Source organism: Atractosteus spatula, chromosome 1, assembly GCF_055471065.1.
Source record: "Atractosteus spatula isolate fAtrSpa1 chromosome 1, fAtrSpa1.hap1, whole genome shotgun sequence".
Classification (NCBI taxonomy): domain Eukaryota; kingdom Metazoa; phylum Chordata; class Actinopteri; order Semionotiformes; family Lepisosteidae; genus Atractosteus; species Atractosteus spatula.
The window spans coordinates 57,800,733-57,812,146 of NC_142706.1; the positions used below are offsets into that span (position 1 = coordinate 57,800,733).

Genomic DNA, 11,414 nt, shown 5'->3' on the forward strand with positions numbered 1-11,414 from the left:
TAACTATCAAGATGCTATATGTCAGCTGTTGGTTACAGTCAACAGTCAAGAATAATACAATAATGTCAGTTCCATGCAGGACCTATTTTAATGCCCTTATTTGCTTCCTTATCAAACATTTAAAATACCCATTCTGAAACCTTGAAAAATCTTTTCCATCTTTAAAGATGAAGCCAGCACTGTCTCAGCAGGAGGGGGCAGGGCTCTGGACGGATGCTGCACTTGTATCCCAGTTGTTCTCATCTGCCCATCATCACTTGAGGGCACCATGTGCTGGAGCAGTATCACCTACACTTGCTGCCTGTCTGCCTCACACAACCTCGTTAGTGTTAACCTTTAGCCTAACAGCACAGATCCACTGGTCCCACTAGTTCCCAGCAGGAACCCCCCCCCCCACCACACACACACACACACACACAGTCTGCTACTGGAGGGATCTGTTTATTGAACGGGGGTTCCTAGTATTTTGGCCAGCAAGAGCAGATCTGGTACTGTTAAAGGCAGAAGGGCTGCAGATAACAGGACACCGTTACTTTCAGCAGGACAGCCTTCAGCTGGGGTTGTGAGGAGGGTGGTGGTGTGTGGGGACGGAAATGGACAGGTCCAGCGGGAGTGAGGTCAGGGGACTATTCTGGCCAGGGAAGGTGACGGGAGTCTCTCTCCGGCACCCCCACTGGGAGAGTGGGTTCAGTAGACTGGGGGGTTCCCAATACTTCGGACAGTGCTCGAGCGTATTACCTGACGGCAACTCTCCTCTGCTGTGATGGACACCGACAGCCCCGACGGGCTCCTCAGGTGAGAAATCCAAACCGGAGGCGGCCTGGAGACGCCAGTAATTAGACAGGAGGGGGACAGAGTGAAGACCGAGGCAGTGGGACAGTTCATACGCAAAACAGGTTTATTCTGATCACGTTCAGGACGTACAGCCACAAACTGAGTGCACCCCGACACAGGGGAAACTGTGACTTCCAGATCTCCACGTAGCATTAATATTACACTATCCATCGAAAAACTGACTGGAAACACTAACCCTACTACAAAATAATCAAGCACATTCCCGGAAAAAAACACAGGAGCCGAAGAAAGAAAAGAATAAATAAAACAGCTGACCAAAAGGACAAAAATGTCATAAAAACCTAGAAGTGAACAGAGAGAAATATGAAACTACATCCCTTTTCATTAATAATTCACATTTAAACCAACGTAAAAAAAACAGAAGCTGAAATTCTCAAAACACTGATACCATCAACAAAACTGCTATAAGGCCACACAAATAAATGGCTCAAAGTACAAGTGTCAATGTAAAATCGCAGGCGAGTTCTAGACCCCAGCGAATCCAGGTGACGGCTCGGCTGGGTGATCTCTGTACAGGTAACCGCTTCCCTGTCTGTGGCAGTAACCGTGGCAACGGGTGAACAGCCGTGTCATGTGGCCAGAGGCCCATTCTTCACCTCTCTTTTCAAGGCTGTTACTCGCGAAGCATGAGGAAGTACACCCTGGAATTAACGTGTGTGCATACTGTACATGCAGCTACTCTTCATGTTACCAGTGCAAAATGTCTGCAGAGAAGAAGCAACACGATTGCCTTGTGCAGCCCTGGCCAGTAGGCTTGGCCTCTGTTGTCGCACCGGGACCCATTCATCGAGTCTGCGCTCGTCTCTCCCTCTTTACTGGGAGATGCCAACGTCTCCGTTTTTCTAGCTGCTTCATCCAGTTCAGGGTTGCAGGGGAGCCGGAGCCTATCCCTACCAGCAACAGGTGCAAGGCGGGGTTCACCCTGGCCGGGACGCCAGTCCAGCACAGGGCCTTTCCAAACCCCCTGTCCCGAGAGCACTCCTTTCACTCTCTTCCCGTGCAAGAGCAAGAGGGGTCTTCCATCCCCTCCGCCCCTGATCGACAGAGAGATGAGCGCAGACTCAGGAGCAGTCCTGTTATTGCTGTTGGATGTATTCAGCACTTTCCATCCAAAAGGATACTAAAGCATTTAACATACAGGAGGGGTCCCGCTTAATCCACCCACCTTCGTGACCCACAGCAGCCCCACGACACTGCAGATCAGAGGAGAAGTGATCAAATTGAAGGGGAAATGGTAGGTAGGCCAGAGTGGAATCCAGCCAGGACACATGGGGTGGCAATCCTACTCTTACAAAGAGTGTCCTGGGATCTCACATCTCCAGGACCTTTGTTAAGTATCACTTCCCAAGGACAGCACCTTGTCCCTTGCCATCACACAGGGAAATTTTGTAAATTGTAGTCCAGATGGAAGAGCACCACCTACTGGTCCACCAATGCCACTTACATTTTCCCCCTTAGAAGTCTGCCATTCCTATTCTCACCAGGCACACTCATTTAAACGATCTGCTGAAAACAGGCTCTGGATCGGACAAGCCCAAAGAGAGTGTACTAAAGAAACTGTAGCCAACTTTATCTTCCTCAGCCTTGCAGAACTCTACAGAATGGCATGTTTCATAGAACTGACTCGTTCCCTCCAGAGCAGCAGGAACAACCAAGCACTTGGGTTGTCCCATGATTCCTGCAGAGTGTACAGGAGCGCAAAACCAGGATTTTTCTTCAGTGTGCCATGCTATGGGAACATGACCTGTCAAATAGCATGGCTGTGGCCAAGTGACACTGGTAAGCTCCCGAAGGCAACAGCAGACCCGGCTAATGTGTTAGCTCAGGCAGCATCCAGGGATCACAAGCAGTGGTTGGCAAATTAAAAAAAAAAAACACCCAGAGGAAGTCCGATCAGGCCACAAAAAAAGCTGCTGACCCACTACCCACATCTCGTGTAGAGCTGTGACAACTGTGGTGGTGTGAGAGAGTCCATGAACACCCATGGACAGTTAGTGGAACGAGTGGAATAAAAAATCTTCTTTGATTTTTGGGCGGAATATTTCATAAAATAAACAACTTCATCTTTTCATCTTAAAAAAAAACAAAATACCCTGCCTTTGAGACATAAGATTACAGACTATAACTGTCCAACAGACCCAGTGCAGCAAATCAATAATCAATAATCAATAAAGAACAGTAACAAAAAGTACATCAGCTAAGTAGAGCCTCATAGTGAAAAATATTTACAATCAAACATGGGGAAAAAAGCCCACCTAATGGCTGATGCGCAACGTAACCATCAGGTCCTTTCTGGGGAAATTCGGGAATCGCTCTCCAAGCATTTTCCGGGACACGAGGAAGGAACGTCGTCCTTGGGAATCACCTCACACTGCTGCCCGCAACAAAAAGCACTCCCAGGAAACAAATGGAGAGGAATTCATTGGACAGGTCGGCTAAGCAGAGCACTTGACTCGAGACAGGAACAGCCCGATTCCAGCTCCGTAGCTCTGCTTCCTGTCCCCATGGAAATCGGAAATTACAGCCAAACCTGCTCTTCAACATAGCATCAACATGGAATATACTACTAGCAAATCCAAAGTAATTGTTTAATTCTAGTGTGGCATCTTTGTAGCTCATTTTGGCACACAGTGACTACAACTGAAGCAAAGACTTTTCTATCGGAAAACCTATGTCCGTCAGTTAAAGATCATGTTTTTAAATTGAATCTAATGCAAATCACGGGCATTGTGCTGAAAAAAAGCTTGCATCACAATGACAAACACTCCTCAGCTTCAGGGTTGAGGCTCGCGCTCACACCGAATTCACGATGCAGCGAGATTTAAGGAGTGTGTAGCCCCATCTCATGAGCAACACACTCAACACTCTTCCCCTGTCAAACAGGTCAAATCTCGAAGGCTCTATACGAGAATCGGGATTTTGTTTTTCCCGTTATGACATTAGTTGAGCTTTAATCCAGAATGGTCCCTCTTCCTATGACAAGACTATCCGTGCCGTTCAAATCCAGGCAGAGCCCCAGGGACAGCCTCGATACGGACACTGCAGCCCGCTTGATCCCGAATCCACAGAGACAGTAACAGGGCAGCAGAGCCGCACGACGCAGGACCGGAGCTTCGTTTACTGGGAGGCTACAAGAACAAGTCATTGTGGGAGACATGGATACACCGAAATTCCTGCGTTAGGGAGAGGCTATTCCAATTAATCCATCCCTCTTCATCCAGTTCAGGGTCACGGGGGAGCCAGAGCCTATCCCAGCAAGCAACAGGCACAAGGCGGGATACACCCCCAGCAGCATGTCACCGATTCCGATACGTCTTCAATGCCACACTGCAGTGAATGTGGTCATGGTCCAATAAGTCACAGAGTGTACAAGAAAACAGAAATGGTGAATCTACTTGTTCCCTCAGAACCGGTGCTTCAGCAGGCCTCCCAGAAAACGCCCTCCCAGTCCTGGTCTGCTGCAGCACGAAGGTGCTCCAGTCTGTGACTCGGAGCTCGGAGGCGCTGCGGGATGCTGTGGACTACCGCGAAAGAGCTCGGCTCTTTTCTGTGACCTCAGGGGTCGGAATGGCTCAGTCTCCTGCTGCGGGCCTGTTGCAAAGCGGGCAGGAATTCTTACAGGGTGTCAGCGCAGGAGGAGGAACTACGCATTCCTGACAAATTGTACAATTTTCGCAACTCTTCCACACAGGCTGGGAATGACTGAATTAAACTTGCGTGCTACCGAAAAGACAAAATATATACAACCTTACTTACAGATGCAGACATAAGAATTAGCACCATGTATCTGAAACAAGGTCATTCGCGAAGCGATTAAACTTGTGTGATTTTCTGTAAGGGGTCATGAAGCTGATCACGTGAATGAGCTCGTTTCCGACACAGATAGGCCAACGCTTCCCGTCTGAAATTGTGTCTCCTTGCCCTTGGCGTCTGTGTGTATTCTGCAATTTAAGGAGCTCAGTTCTGCGAGATCCGTAACCACACCCAGAAATGCCCTCGAGTCAGGTCAGCCTAGAGACAAAACGACAAATCTGGGAGCTCCAGCTTCATGGATTCTGCCGGCTCACAACTCTGTCCCCTACACTCAAAGCGTTCAGAGACAGAGCTCCAGAATACCGAAACACACACAAGTAACCACAAGGGAGAGGAAAGCAAACTGTGGAACAGCGACATAAGTAACAATTAACGTGGTAGTTGGGTTAATTGGGTGACTATAAGATCTGTAAGTGGAGAGGGGAGGAGAGCTGGGCCTGTTGCACCCAGACTGTGGAAAGAGAGGATTTCTCTTGCTGTTGATTCTTTTCAAGACCAGTGTCTGTACTCACCCCCTCCCCAGTGTGCAGCACTGACATCATATACAAGCCTAATTCTTGTCTCGGGGTGGGCAGAAAGCAGAGCAGATTGACACAGCTTGGCTTGCAAGGCTGTGTAGTCACACCACTCAAACAGAGCACAGGCTGTGTTCTCTTTCAAAGCACTTCAACACAGGGAGCCCCCATCTCCTCGGAGCTCAGGGGGGAAAGAGATGGAGATGGGGGATCCCTGATGCGGGAGCACTGACTTGGTTGTTACAGGTTTGGGGGAAGGGATGGGACACAACCCATCAAGCACACACACCAAGGTACCGATTCGAATTCCGGGTCATTGAGAAGGGGGAGCCGAGGGACAAGGGCGTGGCCAGATGAGAACCGTGCTGCAGAAGGGGGGCTGAGTACAGACACCGACAGCCGAGCGCGAGGAGGGAGAGGCAGAGGGGCTGGAGTCGGGGGCGGGGGTGATGGGGTCTGAAGCAGTGATGCTTCCAAACCCCCTCAACCTCCCCCCCACACCAGACAACACCCTCTCATTTCTTGTTCTTGAGCTGGTTGGCCAGCCAGTCCAGCCCCTCGTACAGCCCGTCGCCGCTGGTGGCGCAGGTGGCCTGGATGTACCAGTTCCGGTGGCGGAGCGAGTGCAAGCCCAGCTTGTCGGTGATCTCCGCCGCGTTCATCGCGTTGGGCAGGTCCTGGAGACAGAGAGAGAGAGGAGGGGGGAGAGGAGAGAAGAGAGGAGGATAGATGGGGGGGGAGAGAGAGATGGAGGAGGGAGGAGAGAAAGAGGGAGGAGAGAAGAGAGGAGGATAGATGGGGGGGAGAGAGAGGGAGGTTAGACAAGGAGGGAGAGAGAGATGGAGGAGAGAGGAGGAGGGAGAGGAGAGAGAGAGGGAGGAGAGAAGAGAGGAGGATAGATGGGGGGGAGAGAGGAAGGTTAGACAAAGGGGGAGAGAGAGATGGAGGAGAGAGGAGGAGGGAGAGGAGAGAGAGAGAGGGAGGAGAGAAGAGAGGAGGATAGATGGGGGGAAAGAGGAAGGTTAGACAAGGGGGGAGAGAGAGATGGAGGAGAGAGGAGGAGGGAAAGGAGAGAGAGAGAGGGAGAAGAGAATAGAGGAGGATAGATGGGGGGAGAGAGAGGGAGGTTAGACAAGGGGGGAGAGAGAGATGGAGGAGAGAGGAGGAGGGAAGAGAGGAGAGAAATAAGGAAAAGAGTATTAGCGAAAGAGTACTTCAAGCTCCGGCTCAGTGAGAGAGCGAGGGGCCGGGGGGCGTACCTGCTTGTTTGCAAAGACCAGGAGAACAGCGTCCCTCAGCTCATCCTCCGCCAGCATCCTCATCAGCTCCTCCCTCGCCTCGTTCACCCGCTCCCGGTCATTGCTGTCCACCACGAAGATCAGCCCTGGGCAGCGGAGCAGACAGTATCGGTCACTCTCTCGCCACGGGCGCTCGGTCCTGCCGTCTCAAACACACATCTGGCGCCCCGGATGGTATTTTACCCTCATCCAGGGAAACACAGAGCCTCACCTTGCGTGTTCTGGAAGTAATGTCTCCAGAGGGGTCTGATCTTGTCCTGCCCGCCAACGTCCCACACCGTGAAGCTGATGTTCTTGTATTCCACAGTCTCCACGTTGAACCCTGCGACGGACGAGAGAACAGGCCTGAGCCGCTGCACACGACTTCTCCCAACACCTCCGGCACGACTTGGCACCAGCCTCCAGCAACCACACTCTCAGCGTGACTCGGCACACAGCGAGCAAATGCTGAAATACTCCAACATGGATATGATTACTGATTGACTTACATTAAGTAACACAAGAAATATTTGGATACCCCATATATTAGGCTGTAATATTAACTCCTCAGTCATGGTTTGGTTGTCTCAATCCAAACACCAACTGGTAACACAGTCAACACATGAACAATTGATAGTGATTATTCAATGCGATTTTTTATACTAATTCTCCACCCAACCACAAAAAATCATGATTCTATAAACTGCGTAACAGTGAAACACACACTTAAATGACACCCCGACATGACACCACCGACAAGCCAGCTCTCTCCCCCGACACGCCAGCCCTCTCCCCCGACACCAGGCACCACCGACACGCCAGCCCTCTCCCCCGACACCAGGCACCACCGACACGCCAGCCCTCTCCCCCGACACCAGGCACCACCGACACGCCAGCCCTCTCCCCCGACACGACACCACCGACACGCCAGCCCTCTCTCCCGACAGGACACCACCGACACGCCAGCCCTCTCCCCCGACAGGACACCACCGACACGCCAGCCCTCTCCCCCGACACGACACCACCGACACGCCAGCCCTCTCCCCCGACACGACACCACCGACACGCCAGCCCTCTCCCCCGACACCGGGCACCACTGACACGCCAGCTCTCTCCCCCGACACCGGGCACCACCGATACGCCAGCCCTCTCCCCCGACACCGGGCACCACCGACACGCCAGCCCTCTCCCCCGACACGACACCACCGACACGCCAGCCCTCTCCTCCGACACCGGGCACCACCGACACGCCAGCCCTCTCCCCCGACATGACACCACCGACACGCCAGCCCTCTCCCCTGACACCGGGCACCACCGATGCGCCAGCACTGACACTGAGCACTGTAAATTGTCACCACACCGCGAACACCATGCCCAGACTCTGCTCCCTTCAGGTGACAAGCCGAAGTTAATTCCTCGCTGCACAGTGAAAAGAAACCTTGGAACCTCTACTGATTCCCTTCAGCCCACGCAGTGACAGCTCCCAGCTCTAGCCTTGCTGGATCACTGCTAATTTATCTGCACAGAGGTGGGCGCACCGGTGCTACAATGGGTGAACAGCTCCATACTGCCGGCCCTGACGGTCACCCACAATCCACGTTTTGTACTAAGCCAGAAGCAAATACAAGCAGAATAATAAGGCTGAAGCGAGTTTCAAGGACTGAACAAAGCTTGAAAAACACATAACCACATGCTGAGGTCTACAGAGGAAGCCAATCCAGATAACAATCTGACGAGAGGGACTGTGGTTTACACCCAGGCAGGCTGGAAGTGGCTGAGAACAGCGTGCTGTACCAATGGTGGGGATGGTGGTGACAATCTCGCCGAGCTTCAGCTTGTACAGGATGGTCGTCTTGCCGGCCGCGTCCAGCCCCACCATCAGGATTCGCATCTCCTTCTTCCCAATCAGGCTCTTCAGCAGGTTCCCGAAAATATTCCCCATGGCGGCTGTCCTTCCCTCAGCGGGCGGTGCTGGTAGCAGTGGGCACTGGCAGCTCCTGGATGAGTGACTGGTTCACGGCGGCGCCTGGCTCGTCCAGTGGGATCGCAGACTTTGGGAGAGACAGAACCAGGCCAGTTAGAAAGAGCACTATCACTGAATCTCACGCGTGTGCTGTATATAACGACACGTCAAGTCTGGGCTTAGATCTCTGCAGGGATTCAAAACTCGATCAGAAATGACATGTGGCACTTAGTAACAGGATCCGGCAACACAGAACCAATCAGTCTCTGTCAAACAGACATTGATCGCCGGGCACTGTGACTGTATTTTGCAACGTGTGAGTGGATCAAACTTTCAACATGGCACCAGGCCCCGAAGAGAACAGAGAGCTCTTGCCATCTACCGTATTAGAGGGCCTTATTTTGGGTAAGTCACTGCTGGGGCTCGACTTCTGCCACCACGAGGGCCGGGTCCGGAGCCCAAAAGGAAAATTCCCGAGACTCTCCCAGAACACGGCTTGGACCTCGGGGGAGCCGCCGCCCCCCAAGGAGAACAGAGGTGATCGACACTGGACCCCGAGGCGCAGGGGACACACCCAGCACCGCGGAGGTCTAGGGGAGACGTGGCTCTTGAAGAGTCCCTCTTGGAGAGGACAGAGTCCCAGCGCCAGGCTCCTCTGGGGGGGGGCTGGATGAGCCGTCCTGTCTGGACTCCCCTTGAAGACGCAATGCCCGACCCTGCAGCAGGAACGAGCGAGGGCTACAGTGCAGCTCGCTGGGGACTTCCTGCTGGCTGACTGGCACCGCTTGGCCCCACAGGGGTCCAGCTGGCTGTGCTGGACCGGCGCAGGAACCAATTCGCAGTCTTACTGCACGTGCCTAACCTAGCTGGGCAGTGGCTGACATACAAGCACAAAGAAAAATACTACCGCAGACGAACAGACCATCCTGCCGGTGTCCGTCTGCGGAACTGGCCACGCTGTCCAGCCTGCTCCCCAGAACTGGAGCGCTCTTACAAACGCCCGCTGCGTTTTCTGCCTGGAGTCAAACATCAGTAACGGAGCCGGAGCTGGAAACGAGGCCCCTGTTCCACAGCAGTGTTGTCCGTTTCAGGTTTTTAATGAGGTCTGAACGGCACTGAGCAGCCCTGCCTGTCACGGCACAGGTAGGCCCTGCTTCCCAGCATGCAGCAGAGTTGCATGCTGGAGTGGGGTGCCTTTTCTTTAAAGGCACCCCACTCCAGTTCCAGCGGGAATGGAGCCCCCACTCTGGCATGCACTGCCCACGGCCCCGCCTCAGCCCCGTGCTTCTGTAAAACCAGAAACAGCTCAAAGGGCTCTTCGGCAGCAAGTGTACTTCCTGCCCCGCGGCCCCCCGAGCCGCGATGGCTCAGCCGTCAGAGGTGTCGCAGGCGCCTGCCCACACCCCGCCCTCTTGCGTGGGCTGAAACAGGAGCACAGTAAGTTCAACTGGGCCACTCCGCGCTCACGACACACTACCCCAGTCTTCACACCTTCAGCCACACAAGGGAGAGGGAAGGCATTTTCAACTGAGTAGCCATCACTCCTGCCTCACACACACTAGAAAGGGAGCACCGTCCCGTTTTGTTTTTCCCACGCCACCACCGATACCCATCACCCTTCTGTGCGAGCATCTGCGTCAGGCCCTGCGCCGCCGCGCCGGCTGCGGGTCCAGCTGAAACAAGGCTGCGAAGATTTAATGAAGCGGGCGGGCAGGCAGGCAGGACGCCGAGGAGCTGTCCGTCTCCATTAGCGCAGCTTCACACCTCTCCAGACTGCGGGATTACTCAACACTTCCGGGCCGCGGATCGCCTAAACCTGTCCCCGACTCCCGACTCCTCCGCAGGGAAAGTGAAGTGCGCCAAGCACAGGCTCCGAAAGCACCTGTCACCTCGGGCTACACACGACTCCCCTGCTCGTCAGAACCTCCCGCCGTGGAGACCGGCGCCGCTGTCCTCCGCTGCCGTGACCGAAGCGGCACCGCGGGGCGGGTGCGCCGTACCGCGCAGGTGGAGCGGCTCCCGGGCTCCGGATCCCCGCTGTGCTGCGAACACGCGTGTGCGCGGCCACGGGCCACGGGCAGGCAGCTGTGCGCCTTTGTCGCGTCTCCGTGAGCTCCGGCTGCCTTATTGTCTTACCGGGGATAGATGAATGGTTTTCACACCTACCGCGTATGTCGCAGGCAAATGTACAACATATTTCTAATACGCGCGCAAAAAAAAAAACCCGGTATACCCGATATTATGAGAAGCAAATATTCTCCCGACCGCGTTCGTTTTTTTTTATTGTTATTTTCTTAAACTCCCTCCGCTCCCCTGCTCCTCTCTCGCCAGTCACGACACAGGATCAGTGAAAACCCTTCGCTCCTTTCCGTGTCACGACAACCGTCTCGGTTTTCGGACGCCGTCGCAAACAAGCTGGTAGTCTGAGGGCGCGGTCTGTTATTTTCTGTCCCTCGCTTTTGAAAATATGGGCATATTTTTCGTTTTGTTTAATTCAATCCCTTTGCGCAGAGCCGCACTTACCTCCGACGGTGACACCAGCCGAAATCAGGCAGGGAGACGCACTCTCGCGAGACTTGGACAGCCCTGTTGATTGGGAGAGGGAGGAGGCATGCCGAGATCTCGCGAGACTAGCAGCACGGACGACGACCGTCTTAATAATATTTATGAGAATTAAAGTAATCTCTCATTTCGATTCTTTAAGGCACGTATACATCAGTGCGCTCTGGGTGTGTCTGTTTTTTTTGTGGTTTTCATCTTAGAAACAAAATTCCCTGTCTTGTTATCGCTGTCTGTTCCTCTAGTACCCATATGGCCTAGAAAATAAATCCCTTTTTTTCCCGGGAGCTAACACAAGAGAACCCGTTTAAAAATGTAAAAACCGCTCGCAACTATGGGCCACATGGCCACGAGTTAATAATTAATATAAAAAACTCCGGGTAAGGGCGAACACAGAAAACAGCTCAATCGCCTGACAGCGCTTTTCCTGTC

At 53.3% G+C, this 11,414-nt stretch overlaps 1 protein-coding gene across 1 annotated transcript; it reads right to left on the minus strand.

The window, feature by feature from the left end:
* Nucleotides 1-875: 875 nt before the first annotated feature.
* On the minus strand, nt 876-11,414 carry LOC148841348 (ADP-ribosylation factor 3). The gene is made up of 5 exons (XM_088912276.1): nt 10,947-11,414; nt 8,255-8,511; nt 6,693-6,803; nt 6,443-6,567; nt 876-5,860 (listed from the first exon to the last, which is right to left on the minus strand). The coding sequence occupies exons 2-5, from the start codon at nt 8,400-8,402 to the stop codon at nt 5,699-5,701; spliced, it is 546 nt and encodes a 181-aa protein (XP_088768402.1). The 5' UTR covers nt 8,403-8,511; nt 10,947-11,414; the 3' UTR covers nt 876-5,698.

Bases quoted from the DNA above. Each gene is read 5' to 3' on its own strand.
- LOC148841348 (XM_088912276.1), bottom strand. From the start codon at position 8,402: ATGGGGAATATTTTCGGGAACCTGCTGAAGAGCCTGATTGGGAAGAAG. The intron at 6,568-6,692 runs GTGAGGCTCTGT...TCCGCTGCCCAG, and splicing joins TTACTTCCAGAACACGCAAG to GGCTGATCTTCGTGGTGGAC. The intron at 5,861-6,442 runs GTACGCCCCCCG...CTCTGTCTCCAG, and splicing joins TGGTCTTTGCAAACAAGCAG to GACCTGCCCAACGCGATGAA.